The sequence below is a fragment of the Gasterosteus aculeatus genome, chromosome 2 (genome assembly GCF_964276395.1).
Source record: "Gasterosteus aculeatus chromosome 2, fGasAcu3.hap1.1, whole genome shotgun sequence".
In the NCBI taxonomy this organism is placed as follows: domain Eukaryota; kingdom Metazoa; phylum Chordata; class Actinopteri; order Perciformes; family Gasterosteidae; genus Gasterosteus; species Gasterosteus aculeatus.
The window spans coordinates 5022811-5043041 of record NC_135689.1 but is presented as its reverse complement, the minus strand read 5'-3'; the positions used below and the strand labels follow the sequence as shown (position 1 = coordinate 5043041).

The 20231-nt window shown below is 44.7% G+C and overlaps 1 protein-coding gene across 4 annotated transcripts; it reads right to left on the bottom strand.

The window, feature by feature from the left end:
- Window positions 1-212: 212 nt before the first annotated feature.
- On the bottom strand, window positions 213-16543 carry frmd4bb (FERM domain containing 4Bb). Of its 4 annotated transcripts, none has more exons than XM_040192691.2 (24): window positions 16313-16543; window positions 10410-10475; window positions 10003-10097; window positions 9804-9896; window positions 9611-9695; window positions 9202-9258; window positions 9063-9085; window positions 8151-8234; window positions 7900-7965; window positions 7564-7621; window positions 7386-7472; window positions 5955-6031; window positions 5612-5750; window positions 5374-5515; window positions 5057-5190; window positions 4809-4925; window positions 4097-4325; window positions 3950-4003; window positions 3701-3848; window positions 3363-3530; window positions 2463-3247; window positions 1981-2119; window positions 1529-1648; window positions 213-1064 (listed from the first exon to the last, which is right to left on the bottom strand). In XM_040192691.2, exons 2-23 carry the CDS (start codon window positions 10473-10475, stop codon window positions 1531-1533), a joined length of 2964 nt encoding a protein of 987 aa, XP_040048625.1. In that variant the 5' UTR covers window positions 16313-16543; the 3' UTR covers window positions 213-1064; window positions 1529-1530. The 4 variants fall into 4 exon arrangements, with proteins under 4 accessions (XP_040048625.1, XP_077943511.1, XP_040048626.1 ...); XM_078087385.1 differs by lacking the exon at window positions 16313-16543 and adding an exon at window positions 11378-11499; XM_040192692.2 differs by lacking the exon at window positions 1529-1648.
- Window positions 16544-20231: the final 3688 nt, after the last annotated feature.

Here is a 20231-nt window from a genome sequence, read left to right as displayed (position 1 = left end):
TACGGGGACTTTTTGGAGTATGCTTACCTTACCGGGGGCACATGTTTGCCATTTTCATGGTATTTATGCTACGCTGAGCCCACTTACTCCATTTTGTCGATCAGATTATTCCAGAATGAAATACAGATTTCCAAAAGTTGAACTACTCCTTTAACTCAATAACAAAACCCGGACTGGTTGTTTACCAGCTGCACAGAAAGTGATCACAGCCGTTTATGTGTCACACGTTTTCATTTATTCACATCTTTGTTCCCAGTGGAAAATATTTGATGACAACGTCTAACAACATAGAACTACACACTGACTGTACAATATGTGAGAAAACAAACTACAGGACATGAATGTTATGGTTTTCACGGCAGTGGTCTTCTGTTAGTATAAAAAGAAGTTCTTAGATTAAAAAAAAAAAAGATATTCTCACCATGCATTTTTTTAAAACACATTACGCCACCAACAAAGACAAATGGTTCTATAAACAATATTGACATAATACATTCTGATTGAAGGTTTAACAAAAGAAAGAAATGGAAATTCATCAAATAGTCTGCTCTAATGAATGATGAGTTAATTTCATTTTGTTCAAGCTTGGTCTTCTATGTGGATGTTTTTAACTCTATTTTTGATCATACTTTACTGAGATGAATGTGGTGAAAATCATTTTAATCTATAACCTACTGTTTTTTTTATAAGGCAGAAGATAGTTCCCGTTAAAATACACAGAGTTGTATTTCAGTAAAATCACGTTGCCTCTTTTTTTCCCCCCATCTTTAAAACACAATAGGGTTCGAGCCCAGTGTGGTTGTGCAACATCTAGAAGTTCCTCGACACATTCTCATCTGCCTGTAAAATTCATCCAATCCAAGGCACATGGGAAAGTCATTGAAGAGTGCCATCGCTGTGTTCAGAGGTTACTTAAACATGAGGACACGTAGACGCCACCAAAACCAGAACATCGCCCAAGAAAGCAACAGCAGTTTGTGTCCAGCCTGTGTCTCCATGTGCTGCTGGCTGTACTTGTGTTCACTCTTCAGTGGATACTCATGTAGCTTCCATCCAGGTGAAAACTGCGCAGGCAGGAGGAAAAGTATACGTCAAATGTATTCCTGCTCGATTGCGGTGAAAACTAAGAATGCTTGAACTTTGTGGAAAAATCACCAGGGAGTTGGAAAATGGAAATGCAGTACAGTGAAAAGGCATGCAGCGTGACTTCTGCTCTGAGGAGTGAATAGAAACTTCTTTTCTTTTTTCTTTAACATGCAAGCAGCTACAACGTAGGACGTTATAGATTCGAGTCTTGTTGCTTTCTTTTCAACGGTTGTTTTGTCGCTCAGCTGCAAAATCACCAACACAGTGACTGAAATGGTTTGCCGCAAACACACAAGTGAGAGAACTCCTCGGCAGATCACAATATGAAAGTGACGAATCTTGGATAAGCTGCACTCATCACACGCACGAATGAAGAAGACGGACGTCAAAATGGAGATGAGTGGCAACACGACACAAAGCAGCGCGCTGCGTTCGCTCTCACCCTTAAGTGCTAGAGCGGTTGTCTGATGGTTCGTCTGCACTAGCGGCCCGAGAGCCAACCGCCGCAACTGACTCAGATTGTTTAGGCATTATGTCAGAGACTTTGCTTTCTGGAGGAGACCTGCATACATAAGCATTGGTCAAGTAATTAAGTCAAGCAATAAAGGAGGAAAGAGATGCGGTCCAGGCGGTTAGGTTATTCAAGTCACAATAGGTAAAAACCTCTTAGCAGGGAAATACAAAGTTATTATCCAGGGGAAGCCTGTACAGGAAACATGAGTGGCACTGATATCCGTACACGCCCTACGGCATCGATGAGGAGTTAATCATCCACCAGCGTTCTAATCTAACGTTCCACTTACAATGAGACGGAGAGAAAAGCGTCTGTGGTTGACTCACTTCCTCTCGCATCCCGCAGCTCAGGGGGATGATTTAGTGAAGCGCAGCACTCACCTGGTGTGTGAGGGACTGCGGTTGCAGGGAGAGGCAGGCGCTCCGGGGTGCGTGCAGTGCGCCGCGTCGGGCGCGTCGTACTCGGTCAGGCCGACCGCCAGCTGGTTGCGCCAGTTCCCGGCGCTCTCCACCGAGGACACTGCAACCGGGACACAAACACGCGGCTGTTGTTGGCGTGTTGTTGAAAACACTCGCACTTGGAGATTAGCGTCACTACTGCAAAACAGACAGGTGCCCTTCGCATGATGGCAATGTGTTTTTATAGTGTGTTTTCTGCCACTTTACATTGAAACCTCACAATTGTGTGTTGGACCTAGACACTTTCATAAAATTGTTTTTCCCCTAAAATTTCTTTCAATCCCCTTCTCTAAATGCAAATGCAATTTAATGCAATTGCCAAATCCAATACTATTAGCCATAAATGGTCAATTTCCTTGTTGAATATTTTTCCTATTTAAAACTGCTCATGGGCATCGACTCACCTGAGGAAAAGGACGTGGTTCTGCTGGAGTGGCTGAACGCCGCTGGCATGGTCTGGTAGCCCAGACTGAGCTGAGAGCCGCTGTCGAAGTCGTATCCAGCCAGCATCCCCCTGCCTCCCTCCCTGTGGCCCCTGCTGCGGTGGTACCAGCCCTTCAGGTGCTCCGCCACCAGGGCCTTCTGCATGTTCTTGGCCAGCAGCTCGTTTCTGGGCCCCTCCCTGGTCCGCGGAGGCCTCATCGTCGCGTATGGATTTTGGGAAAGACTGTCTGCCCGCTCGCTGCTGTAATTCCTGAATCTGTCATGTCCGTGATACCCATTTATTTGGTAGGAAGGGTTGACGTTGTAGTGGCCCTCTACGTCATTCTCATACCCGTAGGCACCGTTAGCGTAAGGCTCCATGTCCGGGCAGGGGTAGCCGGTGACGTAGTAGGCACTGGGCGTGTAGTGTGCTGAGTTCTCACACGAATAACTGCAACCAGAATGGTGCTGGACCAAGTTGGGCATACTCCCGGTGTTCCCGTACACCTCCACCTTCCTGTGGAGACGATGCATGGTTGAGGTCCTGGAGTCCAGCGTGCCGTAGTGGGAGTGGGCCGCCCCGCAGTAGTCGAGACTGGACTGGCTGGTGTAGGAGGAGCAGTCCTCTAACACCTCCGTGCTGTTGCTGCGGTGGGCCGGTGACAGGACAAAGACGGGCTTCTCCGAGTCGGCGTCCTTCCTCGGGCGAGGCTGCGCCTCCAGGCTTCCGCTGCGGTGCCTGAAGCCGTGAGGAGACCCCTCCGACCTGCAGAAGGGGCACAACTCAACTGTAAACTGCCTTCTAAAAGCGATGTGAAGGTAGCCGAGCAGATTGGGTTAAGGTGAAGAAGGTGCGTTGTTGGCCATGCAGCACATCTCACCTGAGCTGACTGCTGCTGTAGGCGTTGCGGGTCATAACCGGGGTGGGAGGCATGCTGCGTGGATCCCTGGCAGGTCTGGGAAGGGTTTTATAGGGACTACTGTGGGTGGAGGAGACCTCTCTCGGGCTGTGGCAATAGTGGGAAGCATCCTGGCCTTCAAACGCTAATCTAAAAGGGTGTTGAGTGGATGAAGGAAAATATAAAAAATGAGGGGATGAAAGGAAAGGAATGAGCATGCATGACCGCCAAATTATTACATCATTTTTTCAAATAAATCAAGAGCTGTGAAAATAATTCACACCTCAAACTAGACGGATGAAGGAGATGTGTTTTCAAACCTGCTGTGGTTCTTGTTCTGGTGATCGTCCCTCGGGGGTCCTTGTCTCTCCGCCTCGTATTCTGCTCCCGGCGAGCGCATGGGACTCAGCTGAGGGGAGCCTTGCACCGATCGTGACCGCGGCCGCTGACTGACCCCGTCTGAGTCATCTAAACACAAAGGAAACCCATAGGAACAAAAAAATGACGCTTGCTCTTTCAAAAGATGTTATGATGATTCAGTGTCAGTTGAATTCAATGCACTGACTCACCGTCATCCAGCGGGAGACTTGACAAAGAGCTGCAGTCTGAACGGACAAGCTCATCTGAACAAAAGAAAAAAAATAACTCTGGTTTATTGCAATATATGAGATATATCTAAACGGTAACCCAGTAACAGAGATTGACATGCATCATACCGGCAATGATCACTGAGGCCCGCTGTGTGGGTTTTTTCCCCTTCTTGATCCGGTACTGGTTCATCTCGTCCTCTATCTGCTGGAGTTTCTGCATGGCATCCAAACAGTTCCGCCTCCTCTTCTTCTTGACAGTTTTGCACAGCTCTGCCTCATTCGCGAGCTTTTTTGCCGCCTCCACAATCTTTTTTTGCAGGGCAAATCTGCTCTCCAGGTTTCTCAAGAAGGGATCCTGCAGCAAAACACAAGTAGCACCATCCCCAGATATTATCTTATTGATCTATAATCAAGTGTTTTCCCTTCATTTGATTCGGTAATATACCCGTATGCACAGTGTCTGTCAAAAATAGCCTTGTGGATTTGTTGGGAACTATCTTCAGCTGCAGATTGGTGCACCAGCCAGTATTTGAGTCACCGCAGGCCGATGTGGGACTGGCTCTCGGTCTCTTCTCTGCCCGTCCAAATCTGTCTGGGTTTTTCCACCGGATCATTTTTTTTTAACTTTGTAGTTTAAGATAAACGATCCCTAACTAACAGCTCAACATCCAGGATGCTGGTTTAATGGCTATTGGAAAACAATGAAGCTGGTGGGGCACAAAGGAATCAGATACATCAGGTCTGGAATACACCCGTTAGTAGAGAGAAGTAGGTTTTTGTGGCGTTTGTGAAAAACATGTGAACTTTAAAGTGCATGGTACAAGAGTTAAACACAGACCTCGTTGTAAGGGAAGAGGTCGTCCAACTTGAACGTGGTGCCAACGCGCCGTCTGACTTGCGGCGGTCTTTCACCTGAAGAGAGGGGATACTCTTTTGGCAGCTTGCCGGTCAGCTCCTGAAAACACAAAACAAAACATCCATCTTAATAATGGAAGTTACCGCTGACTCAATGTTTGGAGAAAAAAAAAATACAATGCAAGACATAGTACCAGTCCACAGGAAGTGTAATTAAAAATATTTTCTCACCGCCTCTCTCAAGCAGATCTTCTTCAGTTCTTTTGTTTTCTTGGCCAAAATATCTTGGAGCTCAATCTCTTTTTTTCTCAGTTCAGAGAGTTTCTCTTTCTTCTGTTCTTCACTTATTTCAGAGTCGGCCGAACCTGTTCGAGAGAAGTTTTACTATTCATGCCAACATGCAGCAAGCATCTAAAAACAGCACACTGTGAGCTGGCGTTCCGCCGCAGAGCTTTTATCCTTCCTGGCACGCTCGGAGAAATCTGTGAGCGTTAATGTGATCTGAAATGAAAACTCAAGCTTCATGAACTGACATAATTATAACCAACCTGTGGACACCAGACTCCCATTGCTGGCTGTTATTAAGTTATTCTTCAGGCCTGCATCTCCCAATCTGTTTATCTTTGCTCCTCCGTGCTCCGTGAGGTCCATGGCAATTTCGTCCACACTTCTTGCTGTTCCTAATTTAGTCTAAAACAAATACACAAGAAATAATGTACACCAAAAGATCAGTGGACGTTACCAAAGGAAAGTATTAAAAAGGATGTAGCTTGGTCTGACACTTACTTTGGTCTGCTTCCTGTCCAAGTAGAACTGGTGCTGGCTGATGGCCATGACCCAAATGGTTTTGATTAAAGAATGGCTGGCATACCACGTGTGGATGAGTAGGCCAGTCTGCCCAAAAGTCCTTTTGGTGACTGCTCTCCTGTTGCGAGATAAAAGAAACCCAAATAAATCATTGGTCTGGATTTACTTAATCACAATTTAAATAGAAATATTAGTGATATAAACAAACTCTTGGGATAAGTGCATAACAGGGCTTAAGAATCTGTGAGCAGCAGGAAAATTGACACAAAACAAATGAATCGACTTGTGTCCAGTTTACAAAGAAAGGTCTCTTGCTTCTCACCTGTGTGGATCGTTAACCTCTACGGCAAATTTCTTCTCGCGGAAGTACAAGTTTTCCAGCTGCTTCCACTGGTAAAGCTGTTGTAGAAATAAGGGAAATAGATATTCTGTTATCCACAAACAGCAATAAGTGCTTCAAAATGTGTCCCTTTCGTCCATGTTCATTTCAACCATCTGTAATAATGCTGCCATGACTGACATCACTATTAGAAAAGAAAAAAAACATTAGCAGAGTTATTTTGGTTAACCTGTCATTACGAAAAGCCAGACAGCAACATGAACTGTCATTAAAGTCTGCACCGCCCGGCGTGCAAAATCTGCAATAATGCAGGTGTTGGAAGGCTTAGAATGCCACAAGGGGACATTACACAAAGACTCATCGCAACACTTTCCACCGCCGTCCTCGTATCACCCAGGTGCTCACTGACCACAGCCAGGTATGAACAGTCTATTTGGGTCAGTGAATCACTGTGTGTCTGGACAAGATGCAGATGAGACAGCTCACCGTTATGGATCATAATGCTGGTACGTTCCTAACATAACAATGTAAATTTCCAATTTTCCACCCATTTTTACATCAAAATAATTACACGATTTCATGGATTGAAGTAATGTAAGATGTAAACATAATGTGCAAGAATGAAAGCCCAGTCTTGTACAGCTGTACGTCCAACCAGACAAAGAAGTGCAGTATCGGGTCTTACCGGTACACTCGATCTTCACAGGTCCTCCACAAGTTAGTAAATCCTCCCTGACTCTGCTCTCATAACAAACACATACTTTGTTCCTCCTCCTGTCAGCTCCTGACTTGTCTCCTCAGGTATTCTTATAACATGCGTTATTACGCCCCCAAATCCAGCCCCTTTAACTTTGACATCACCAGCCCACTCCCTCTCCGCTCCAGCAGCACACCGCTGCCTGAACAGGGCCGGCCGCTTGCACAATTTTGGGCCGAGATGTGTTGCACCACGTTGAGCGATTACCAGGGAAGAGAACAGAAGAAGAGCGGTGCCCGTAAATGAGTGTGAATTGGTCTGAACTCCTCTTTGTATATCTAAGTCTCTACATGGTAAATGTAAAATGGTAGATGTCCCCCCCCCCCTCCTCCCATTAAATCACGCAGTAGAATGGCACTCATGAAACAAGAAAAGCAGGTTTGTTTCATATGTACATGATGATTGGTCACTAAACGCTACCCTGGAGACTGAGATTCTGCTCCAATTTGACAAGTCTGGCCCAGTCTGCTGCAGCAGCTGAAGCCCAGCCTTTGTTGGAGTAGAACAGATGATGCACGAATGTGAGCCGGTGAATCACCGCCGCTATGTGCAACACCGGCAACCCCTGTGGTATCAAGTTCACAGTCGGATCAGCGAAGCAGAGAAATAGCAGCGGCCATTTTAGACGGGGGAAAGGGAGGGGGGGCGGGGGTTACCTTTCGAGGTTTTAATTTATCCTGCAGGTCGTACTGGCCGATGCCCTTGTAGCTGATTCCGAGCCACCACGGGATCCCTTGTTTATCCTGTGAGGTCAGAACACAGCTGGTCAACTGGTGGTGGCCTCAGTTTCAGGCACTTTTCGGCATTTTCCATCGGTCACAGCAGAAGACCCACCTTCACTTCGTAATAATGCACGCCGTACGTGGGCAAAGATTCCACCAACGTCAAATACCTAGAACAGGACGAAGGTTTTTATTAAAAACGTGGCATTTGGTTACATCTGCGTTTGGTTTACCTTGGAAATGTGAAAAGATAGAAATTCAACCCCGGCGACTGAGGAGGAGCTATTGATTTCTTTTAGAAGATGAGAGAAGGAGTGCCAGAGAGAGAGAGAGAGACGGGGGGGGGAGGTGCAGGGCTAATAGAGGTGAGAGGAAGATTAATGGAACTGTAGCTTAATAGCATTCATCGGCTAATCACAAGTGTTGAACCGTTTACTTCAATACTTACTGCACGATAGCTTGTCCTCGAGAGACTCCTTTCAGCTGTTTGTAGTGTTCAATCACTCGGTCCTCGCTGCCATGTCAAACAAAGAAGACACCTTTTTATGCTTTAAACTGAATCGTACAGCATCAGATCAAACCACTCTGTAGAGATGTGTTTTACCTGCATTCACAAACGCAATAAAAGGGTTGAATATTGTATTTTTGAGGCATTTGTGTCAGCAGTATCTAAGAAAAAAAGCTTCGCATTAAGCGTACCAGTATGCAAATGATGGGTGTTCCTTGAGCACTTTGGTAGGAAGAGTTGGTAGTTTCTTCAAGTCGGCTCTTGTGTTTTCATCACTGAAACAGAAACAACAAACCGTCTCCACTTAACTGCCAACTGTGTGGTTCTATTATTTTGTTAAGTACGTTAAGCATCAGTGGTCAAGCAAAGTAATTGTCGTCTCTAAGTACAATTTTGAAGTACTTTCATGTTTCAAAGGTTCCTCAACTTTATAGTTTTATTGAACAACATTTGAAAAGAAAAGTGGACACTTTCCCTCAAGTACTTTTTTCTGACAGCAGAGGTGAGTTTATTTTTGCTCAGAGTAACTGAGTAGTTCAAATCAGCTCTCCCTCAAACAGCTGCATTAAAAGGCCCATTCGGCAGAAGGACCACTTGTACTGTTTGATACTATGCGCATTGTGTTGAAAATAATGGATATTTTCATTCAGATTGTACTCCCGAAGTTACTTAAATGCCCCTAAAATCACAAAAGAAACACCTGACCTCAGTGTCCAGACTGATTGTCACAACCCCGGCAGGCATCGTAAAAAGAAAAAGACTTGAACAAAGACGTCAGTATTCCCAAACCGTCTTACTTCATCAGCTGGTCAAAGCCAGGTGGCGACCTGCACAAAGCCCGGCAGTATCCCCTTTGCATAACATCATAAGCAAGAGAAGAGTTGCTGTCTAAGGTGTCTCTGCTCTGCAATACTTGGCATCCATCAGCACTGTGAGACTCATTAGTTGCATGGCGGCAGCTCCGCGGCACTCCGTGGTAAACCTCACATAACGCTGCCATAGATTTTTCTTCTGACCTTCCGAGGGCCTCTGCTTAAAGCTCACCATTAACGTCTCGTGCTGCTGTTTAAATACCTCTAACCCAGCCGATGGAATGCACTTACCTTGTGTAGTCTCCCTTCGCTGCCTGGTGATAAAAAAAAAAAAAAATTAAAACATGTTATGAGATGACATACTTTAAAGGGATTTGAGATGCGGTTCTGTTCATGTTCTGTGCGCATGGGCGGATTAAAAAGGACTAACCTGCAGAGCATTTGCAGCTAATTTGAAGACATTCTCACTTTCCACTTCGATGAACCCCTGAGGGACCAAAAAAAAAGATCAATATAAGAGAGAAAAAAAGATCAATATAAGAAGTAAATGAGCACTATGTAGAAAATGTGTCCACGTGGAGCAGAACATCTGTCCCTCCCACACACACACACACACACACACACACCAATAACCTCTGCTTAGTCTCTGGATGTACCCTTATCTTCAGTTTACTTTACATTCCAGCCAGCAGAGTGGGAAGAAATGTTCCCTGCGGCCATTGTCTGCCGAGCTGCAGGCGGTCCAGAGACGGTGAATCATCGGGGAGCCGATGAGAACAAAAACAACCAGCCGGATCGTTTTCCGCGGCTTCGAAAACAGGAGGAAAAAAACCACTTACGTTGTAGACAGCAGACTTTGCGTTGAGGAAGAATAACTCCACGGTGATGATGTCCTTGAGCTGTGTAATGTTTTCTACATAAAACCTGTGGAGGATAAAAAGCAAGTGTACACACAATCATTCAAAGGTTAAACAGCAGTCAGGATAGGAGACGTTTTGTTGACAGCTGACCACTATGTATTATAGGTTTTACCTGACCAGGAAGTTTAGGGCAACGGGCCCGGACTTCTTCAAAAAGTCGTGGTCGAGAACTCTGCGGTCCGTCTGCAGCCACTTACGCTGACCGCTGCAGAAGCAAAGCATTTTTCAACAGCATATTTCAAACATTGATGTGTGGACATCTGGAATAGTTCAAAGCACTGTAAAAAGATGAAGATGTTCAATTCACATACTGCTCATCAAAAAACGCCAGTCCAAAGAACTCCTTCTCCTTGAGGTTGAAGTGGGAAGAAACCAAGTCCAGGAGTTCGTAGGACAGCAGCTTTGGCTTCGGAAGAAGGTTTGGATTTAGTCGTCGACATCAGATCAGGCACATTAGGCAAACACGTGTTGTGAAATATCTGCTAACCGGGTCACAGATCCTAAAATAAATAATTGACTTCCCTCCGAAGAGAGGCAATGCTGAAAGATCAATTACAGCGCGGAGGGTAACAGGAGTAAGTGACTATACGGCGCTGTGCTCAAGGACACTTCAGCAGCCAACACACTCAGGGACTCATTGCTTGTTCCGTAGTCATTTGATTGATTCCTTCTCATAGTAACATAGATTACAGCAGCTTCACATTGGCTGCAGTCACACCTGAACCAGCAGCTCCAGCTTCCTGTCATCCAGCAGATGCACTTGGCACAGTCTGCCCTCGGCCATCTGCAGGGAGAGGAAGAGAGGAAGTGCAAAGTTAGCGACACAGATAACCAGCTGCTCATCGCGACGAGGCGCAATGACAACGGGTTGTGCTTTGGGGATGTTGTTTACAGCTGTTACCTACAGCACACGTAAGGCCGGGTAATAAGGGCTTGTAACACTGAAGTATCTAAAGAGTCTTAGAGATCCGTACCGAGCGAACGCCTTGCTGGTACAAGTGTCGGGAGGAAAAAAAAATAGATCGACGTCGTCCACAATAAAACCATTGTTTCAAAGATTTGTTGCCGTAGCAACCGAAGGAAGGCCTTGCACCATTTTGAACCGTTCACATTTAACTTTTGCCATTTCATTCTCTCGGTTTTTCCAACATTTAAGAAATATCCAGTGGTGGAATGAATGAATATAATTGAATTACACCCAGTACTCGTACTACTACTTTCTACTACACTACAGTCCAGGAGGAAATATACTTTTACTCTACTACTTGTATTTGACAGCTAGTTGCAAGTAAGATTTTTCCCATAAAACACATGAATAGTACATACAATATAATGCGTTTCTACAGATTCACAAACCCAACTATATACAAAGTAATTACAACAATTTTCACCTCCACCAGCAACAACATTAAGAAGCTGTTCAGACATCAATGCAACAATAATTGTAATAGTCGGTGAACAGAAAATGTTGTTTGTTAGTGGGGATTTCTTTAGATCACAAACAACGATTCTCATCACAGAATCAGCTCGAAGAAGACACACAGAGGTCGCCGGATGCTCGATAAATCAAACGCTGTAGCTGGTAAAAAAACAGGTTCACAAACTGAAACATAATCTGAAATATTTTCCAGGCGGTTTCAACATCCTTCCCCGCTGACAGAATGAGGCTGACTCCTAACCGGTTACCTGGTAAACCTCCCCGGGGAGGGTGCAGGTGTGGATGCATCCCTGACCAGACCTCATCCCTGAGAAACAAGAGTCTCCCGTCGGATCCGAACCGTGAGACCGCGAGCAGCAACGGACGGTCTGGATTAACCGGCAAACTTGTTCCCTGCGGGGTTTATTGACTGAGCGGCGCTGAAGTAGCTGCGTGCAGAGACGGCTCACGCGGTGTAGCCAGTTAATGAGAAAGCAGCAGCTGACTGGAGGCCAGGTCAGAATCCCGTCCACGGTCTGCGGCTGGACTTCTTAATGTGAACAGCGGAAAACAGGAGTAGTCTTTGTGGTCTGCTGACTTCACCGAGACATGGTAGATGCTTATTTAACTTGTGTGCGCTTCTGTGGCTGAATAGATTTCAATCTGGATATCAGGTTTCTCCTTTTCATGTACTTTGACTGAGTGATTTCATAAAGGAGGTACTAAACACCTCCCAAAGGCTTTACTTTATATAGACTCTATTCTTTTCCTCACACTGCTGCACTAACAAACGATGGAATGCCATGTTTCCTGAAGGGGACGGGACACACCCGGTCACTTCTTTTAATTACACCATCTGTAATGTTTTAAGGAGCACTCTGTCGATTACAGCCTGCAAACAACGTTGTCTGTCTCTTCGCCACACTCCTGAATTCTCTTTCACAATCTAAATCAAAATGCACATTCAATGAATACAATTCATCTGGAGTGTGGCTGCTCGAGACATTATTACACTGGTTACAGCTTTGATTTATTTATGACTGATGGGGTCACACAGGCCCCATCATGACGCTATAGCGTGTACAGTAAATATTTTGGCCACTAGATGGTGCAGGAATTAGCACTTTTCTCTGTGGTGAAGTTATTGATGTGGAGAAAATGGCCTCTTAAAACAAGCATGAGCCGCTGAGGAATTTTCATAGGCAGTTGTTAGCTCAGCAGACGAGAGTCCAATGCAGCTGGGAGGACTTGCACTTATGCAATATAGATGAAGTGAGTGTGAGGAAGAGCAGTGAGTTTAGGGAATCTACACTATTAATCATCTGCAGCCATGATCACCACTAGAGCTGCTATTTATATCTGACTGAGTAAGCCGAAGATCCCGGCTGACCGAACGCTTTCTCTGTCACAACACAGATGTCGTGACAATATCCTGGAAACACAACTTGACATCTTCAAATAATCGCTTTAGTCAGTCCAACTGTAAATAAAAAAACAAAGATAACAAGTTTAAACTCACATATGAAAAAGAAAAGTTCTCAAAGTGGATGAGCTTGAACTTCAAACGCGGCCTGAAGTTCCTGATTCATTGTTTTTGCTGATCGATTAATCAACTAATTAACTAATTGCAGCTTTAAAAACGATTGCTACAAATCTAAATATTCACTAATCATCTCCTGATGTACTTTTACTCCCCAAAGCACAGCAGACAGCGCTGTTTAATCAACCAAACACAACCTATTCAACCTGAATAAAAGGCCAGCCGTGGGTCCTGTGGGGTTAAGACAAGCACCGAACCTCCATGTGAAAAAAAAAACAAAAAAAAGAAGAGATGAAAGAACTGTCAGTCTTTGTGTTTGTCTCTCCAGAGACGCTGCAGGGTGCGTGGCTGGCTCCAGTCTGCAGCCCGAGGTTGGCATGTAGACAGACTGTTGCAGCGTGCTACAGCAGAGAAAAGAAAAAAAAGAACAACAGCGTTCATCACAACGAGACGTGACCTGGTAAGATGTGCAAATACGAGGCCCTCTGACATCGAGCAAACGACCAGAATTAACGTTGTATCGAGCTCAAGACTCGTCCAAAGAGCAGACAGGAGGATTTCTCTACCTGCTGAGTAACCCGGCTGTTTAATACGTCCCGCTGCTTAAATGTCATGTCCAGACTGCAGCTTGTCTTATCTCAGTTTCCTGTTTTCATGCATTATTGATGAAGGCTGATATCACACACAAGTCACTGTGCTATTTATGCTTACACGCTTTTTGGAAGACACCCACTGCAATCCGACAAAGCCAGAAATGGTCGTTGTTTAAGAACTCAAACCATTTTGACTTTGATTTTTACACCCGTACAACACTTAAGTAACTATAGTGACATTGGTCTATTAGGACAAAAATAAGAAGCTAAAAATAAATCAAAATAAAATGTATTTTCTCTTCAAAAGTAATCTGACAGAAAGCTTAATTAGCAGGAGCGTTGGCAATGTAAGAAATAATAAAATCCACTAAAGCCCAAAGCCGCTCAGATCAGCGAGTACAGAATAAGATGCATTTCAGAGGCTGTGGGCTGAAGGATGAAGATTATCTGAAGCCTCATCTGATATCTCATCATGACTCATGTTATCAGCGGTCAAAAGGTATCCGTGTAGCATCATCTCCCAGCGACAACCAGCCGGGCAGTTTGTGATATGCGGGAAATATCACGAACAATGAGGCTCAGGATATTATGGAGAAATCGGGAAGAAACATCTTCTTTTTTTTTTTTTTTTTTTGATAGCTCAACACCTTTGCGATGCAAGGGCGGGTCGCATCGCCCAGGAGTGATTCATGCGAATGATGTCATCGCGCAGTACAAGTTCAAAAGGACGTCTGCGAAAGCGGTAGGACATTGTGATGAATTTCGTCCCAATGTCTGTGGCTGTGCTGCGACTGCAAGAAGCGTCATCAGACGACTATATTTTATTAGAGGCCACGGTGACAGCAGTGGTCAAATCTGCTTACATTCTGTCAGATTGTTACAGATTGCTACAAGTGGAAAAGCCTAAATATCCTAGTCAGCTTCAGAAGGGCGGGGCGATGAGGCCCAAATCTCGTGTCCCAATATGTCAAGCCATATGTTGATAACAATATACTGTTTAATACGGTAAAGCAATTTTCTGATAACTCTATTGATAATAATACATTTGTAAATATGTCCAGCTTTACAATGCATGTCCTTAAAGTAATGAAAATGGTTGGATACCATCAGGATTTTACCATCAGCAAAATTCTTATGAATTCAGATTTTCAACATTCAAGTTAGTATTTTCCTGAACAAAATGGACAAAGACAAGAGGCTACAGGGTTTTTTCCATGGACTTATACATTCATGGGACTGCTCCCATATGTTGTCATTATTCTCTGTGCAAAGTCTACACTTCAGATGGAAGGGCGGCCTGCAAAAGCTCTTTGGAGTTTCCAAACTGAGTTAAACGTGTTCATCATATGGGGAACATTATTCACATTTATTCATTTGTTGGGATGTCTTTTGCGTAGAATTCCATGTTGATAAATATTTCCCCCAATCCGAATTACGTGTTCTTTGGATCAGTCACTTTTATTGATCCTACCCAACAGTGCAGATACTCGGGTAAACCCCAAAAGTGTCAAACGCCAATATGTCAGCGCAGAATTGCAGTTGCTTCGGGCTTCACAGCGATTCCCACTGGCTCTCCTGATATGACAAAACGGTGGAGTTTCATTACAGCAAACTGCAGTGACTTTCTGCAGTACTGGGGGACGGAGCACTCAGCCACAGACGTACGTGGAGGAAAATGATGGACGCTATGCATTGTCTTTACCTTGACGGGAGGCCTGTGCAGCGGCAGTGTTACATGTATGTTAAAGACAGATTAATCCATGTTGATTTTCAGTAGTGCCGGACGTGCGTAAGATTAAGTTCTTCAGTGATGCTGCTTGCCTTTCGCCTTATCATATGCATCGTGTTCATTCGCTCGGCGTACAGCACGGAAGGATGATTGCTCGCCTGTCCAAAAATAGATATCTCCCCCTCTGTGTGTTTAGCACATTTCTCAGAAAGTCTGGGCAGGCTTTGATTTTTAAGTGAACGGTTGCCAACCGAGTGCTTAGACATTTCTCTGCAACTTCAAACACCTGCCTCTTTAGGCCCTCAAACTGTGAGGACAACTGAGGACGGCCATGAGAAAATATATTCAATTGTGTGCTGGGGTTTGGATCCTGTCGAGAGGTAACCACAAAGCGTTAGTTGGGTGACCCTTTAAAATAGGTCGAAATCTGGAATTGGGCCCAAAAGGTGGACGGGCGTGATAAATGGCACAGGACATCCTCTCCAACAAATAAGAGCAACAAAGTTTCACACGGCAAGTGTGTCACCATCACAGCGGCAATTCCTGTTTACGATGCCTGATGCTTTAAAAACGCACTCACACACTCGCACACAGGCCACTTCCTTCAACTCTGAGATAGCTCAGCAGGTCAGCGTCAATCTCTGCAGGGCTCATCCTTGTTTTTACCGCTGTAGTAAAAAGAAATACCCAGAACAATACATTTTGAATTGTAGCGAGGAGGAGGAGGTGGAGGCCTAAACCAAAACTATAACAACTAATGTCCTTGTAATGAATTACTATTAAATGCTCGGCCCATATCAGCAGTTGTCACCATAGCGACAAATCACAAACACTTCTCAATAGAAAATGATAACTATGCACAAAAACCCTCCCATAAAAATGAGGCGATGCCTTGGACTTCTTTTCTCTACCATAAATGCAATATACAGCCTGCCTCTAGATCTAATAGCGTTTACACTTCACCTCTCCCTTTTTTTTTCATCTAACGACATCATCTTATATCCACTACAAACAGTATAGACAATATAGTGCAGGGCATCTTCTAATGAGACTACAGCCCACCTCGGGGCCAGTGGCCACTATGCAGGGAGAACAATGAATGTGCCACCAGGAGCTCCTGTGGATGGGTGGTTTCCACCTGAGCAGCGTGTGTCAAATAAAATTAAAAAAAAAAGCTCAGCCCTCCACGTATAACCGAGGAAACCGAAGGAGAGCCGAACCCATGCCGGTTACGTTTCCATTGATGCTCACACGCGCCCGCTGCCTCCGTCTACTTTGTCTCCCCGCAGCCCCGTTAAGGCGGGGTTCGCACTCTCCTCCATCACGCCGGACGCCGCCTCACCTTCGATCTGCTTATGTCCCGCGCAGGTATTGATGAGGTACCGCTTGCCCGTGCACACCGATCACCGCCCCGCTCAGCATTCTCCCCGGTCGCTTCTGCCAGCGAGGGGAGCCGCCGTGCAGCCGCCGTCCGCGTTCATCCTCCCGGCGGCTCTGTAGCGCACACGCCGGCCTCGCATTGAGCCACACTCACCACGCCTTCACCCGCCGGCTATTATGCGAGAGCGAGCCCGGCGTCCCTCCCTCCCTCCCTCTCTCCCTCCCTCCCTGCGCCTCTTACCAGCAGCTGCCGGTCGGCCTGAATCACTCTGAAGCCTTTGTAACACACACACACACACGCACACACACACACACACACACACACACACACACACACACACGCATATTGGATTTGATGGTTTTAATTTGTCTTATGACAGTGTTTAAGGCAAAACATTTGTCCCCTGTTTATTCTGACCTTATCTCACTAAGTGGACAGTGTGCACAGGGGGGGGGGGGGCATGATGTCTGCACTCATATTGTTATTAATATGCGATTTATTGAGCCCTTATTGTATCATGTAACATCCGTTTATTGCTTACTTGGATTCTCATTAGTTATTTCTGTCACAGCAGCTACTCTTAGGAAGCGATTACAACGTCCCCATATTACACCCGACGCAATGAAATGATATCAACACCAGCAGCTACAGTGAGCCTAAACAATACATTACATGTGGTTATAACTTATTACTACAAAATGCCATTTGGCGTATTTCCTTGTTTAGGGAGTAAAGACTGTTCAAGAGGGACAGATAAATAAACTGTGAGACGTAACAATCACAGGGTAAAGGTAACACGGCTGGAACAAACATAACATACATGTAATGTTTCCAGGTTTATATATTTTAGAGATTCATACTGAAAATGACAGTGTGAGAGTTTTCAAGTTGTTGTTTTCTTTTCTTTATATGATGTTTCTGTCTTTTTATAAATAAGACTGAAGGGAGTTCCTGACAAGCCAGCGAACAGGTCTGTTATGTTTGTTTTCGTCTTCTTGGATGCGCCGTATTTGCACAAGGGCTTTTTCCCTACATACATTGAACCCTGGCAATGAAACAGGAAATGAGAGATTAAAAACGTGAGCAAGTATACAAGGATGTTTTCAGAACATTAGTCAACTGACAAAGGCCAGGAAACAGTAACCGTTTTATTATTTTACCACATTGCGTTTGACCATCGTCTCCAGCTGCGAGACACGACTGTAGACTGACAATGAGCGACTAATTAACCAATGTCATCTTCTTGACTCGGAGGTCGGTTTTCAGCAGGACGAATCAACAAAACTCACCGTCATATTGAGAAGGACTTAACCGAGGGAACCTGAGTTGAACCAACGTTGAACTGAAATCAGCATTCCGCATTGCAACGAACGTTTTGATGTTGTTCAAAAGCCAAAAAATGTTAAAAATACCTCTGTTGGCCTCATGTTGTGCAGACAACATATTCTGAGCAATTTGAAATATCCGCCTTCTGACTGATATTTCATGATTCGGGGATTTACACAGTCTGCAAACATCTTTACGTGTGCAAATCTTCGCACAGAATACCTGTTATTGAGACTATCGGTGTGTGTTTCACACGTGATATTCATTTCAGCTCGGACGCTGCCTCTGAAATATTCATTACTGTCTTTATTCTTTACCCGGCCGAGCATGTTCCAAAGAAGCCGGCACGGCGGCCTTACACAAGTCCTCCACACCTCGTTTCATTCTGTTGCACAAATAAATATTGAGAAACCGTATAATACACACTCAGACAGACAGCGTCTACCCAATAAAATGCCTGGATAATGTAAGAATTGCTACTGTTAGTCCTCACAGAAGAGAGGCTTCCCCTGCCAAACTGCCCCCCCTCCCTAACTGCCCCCTTCGCTTGTAGATTTCTGACATCAGACATGAATAAGTATCTCATTAAGATTCCCCAAAACCATCTGTCCTCCTTGGAAGAAAATCTTCTCATAAACAAAAGAGAGGGATTCCCCTCATTAGTAATTTAATTATATAATCAATGGCAATGTTTAATGTATTCATGGAGCACATCTAACCCAGTGTTTGTTGTTCTAACCGGAATGTAAGACGCTCACATGCAAAGAAAAGCTTCTGCGGCACATTTTACAATACAAGCTCTAAAGTCAACGAGCATGTTTGTGCTTTTAAAATTACAGCTTGCTTTTTATTTTCATGGCCTTTTATTTTCTACAGAATCTTTTTTGTCTGTCTGCTATTTCTTCATCGATTTGTATTAAAAAACACGACGACTGATGCGTGCAAGACAACTATGTAATTAGACCTGTTTATATATTATTGTTTGCCAGAACTATATCATGTATCCAAAAGTTGTGAAAAGGAGGGTATAAATAACTGTTTTGGACATGTTGTGTAGCATAACTAAGCTTTGTAAGAATTTCAGCTTTAACTTTTCACAAACAATTACAATTAAAGCATCATTATTCTACCTTACACAAATTATATATTTTATACATCTACAATTCCCCAAGAGAAACAAAGGTAAGAATCAGGTGAAACCCCTGATTCATTTCCCCTTCTGGTCATTTGTTACTGGGTGAGATTCCTGTTGCTTTGTCAGCTTTCAAATGGTCCAAACTGATTAGCAGACATCAGTAAGCGTGAAACAACCGCGCTCCTCTTCCTCGTAACCCCCGGCTCTTGTTTTGACAGCAGCATGCGGGAAGCGCTTTGTGGCTCCCGCGAACACAACAAGATGGAGACGAGGACGGATCACGCTACTCTCTGCTGCTGTCCGCCCAAATCACACTCTCAGCCGGCCGGTGTTTGTACCGGTGGCAGGTGCTTATTAAGTTTGCACAAACAATGACGTGTCCCCGTTGGCCGCGACGCCACCGCGTGTCCTGCATGTCTCGTGGCACATGGACACCATGAGGACACCTCGGACATTTGCTGTCCGTTTTTTTAACACCGTTACAGCCTTCAAGTATCGGTGTTGTGACGGCGGAGAGCTGGGTGTGGAAGCAGGACGAGGTTAGAAGTGATTGCACATATGGGCCTTGATCCATCGTCACAAATGTAACCCGGTGAATTTCTGGGCCTTATTCACACTTTAGTCCAATCCAATTTGGGAGAATGTAGCAGCAACATAATACTGGGCGAAGTTTAGCTCCCAACAAAGCCAACAGAGTGGGTATGTTTTATTTTATTGTTACGGTTATTCCGACTTTTAGACACAACAAGCTCAAGTTTGACCTTAAAAACGATCGACTGTCAGTTGTTAAAAACAATGTGCACCTGTTTTTTCTTTTTTCTTTATCTTTACAACAAACAGTGCCATGCAAGTTTTAACAGAACTAGAGTACAACAGGTCTCCACCAAACCATATTTCAGTTTGGATAAATAACCCACATGGGGACAAATAATAACGCCGGACCAAAACAACCAATTGTCGTTTATCGATCAAATAATCCTTCAAAGACGGAACCATTTGAGCCCAAGTATCAAATATTTGTACACACTTGAGGAATTACAAGGACATTGTAGTCTATGAACTCTGGGTGGGGGGGCTCCCTCAGCTGGGGGTCCTTTGTAATCAGGGCCACTGCTCACCCCACAACAACACCCAGAACAACGTGTTGTCTGGTCTATTGTGCGTCTGTCTCCGTCCTCTTTGCCTGCACGGGAAGCCCTGCCGGTCCCTCGCATCACGTCTCCTCTCCTGACTGTAACTCGCTTCCCATTCGCCTCTGGGCTTTTGTAACAAAATAAATTCCGTCTCCTATTCTGGTTCATCACCGTGGCATTTAAGCAATTTTTTCCCCCCCCGGCAAACTTACATTTTGCATGGTATTTGCCTCAGTGAAACGCAGACCTAAACCGGTCGAGCAGGATGAGGGCAATGCAAATGTTG

Excerpts from the sequence above, each read along its gene's own strand:
- frmd4bb (XM_078087385.1), bottom strand. The coding sequence starts at position 11,434 with ATGAGGTCTGGTCAGGGATGCATCCACACCTGCACCCTCCCCGGGGAG. Across the intron at positions 5,751-5,954 it reads GAGGTTAACGATCCACACAG|GAGAGCAGTCACCAAAAGGA; the intron begins GTGAGAAGCAAG and ends ATCTCGCAACAG. Across the intron at positions 3,248-3,362 it reads TACAGCAGCAGTCAGCTCAG|GTCGGAGGGGTCTCCTCACG; the intron begins GTGAGATGTGCT and ends CCCCTTCTGCAG.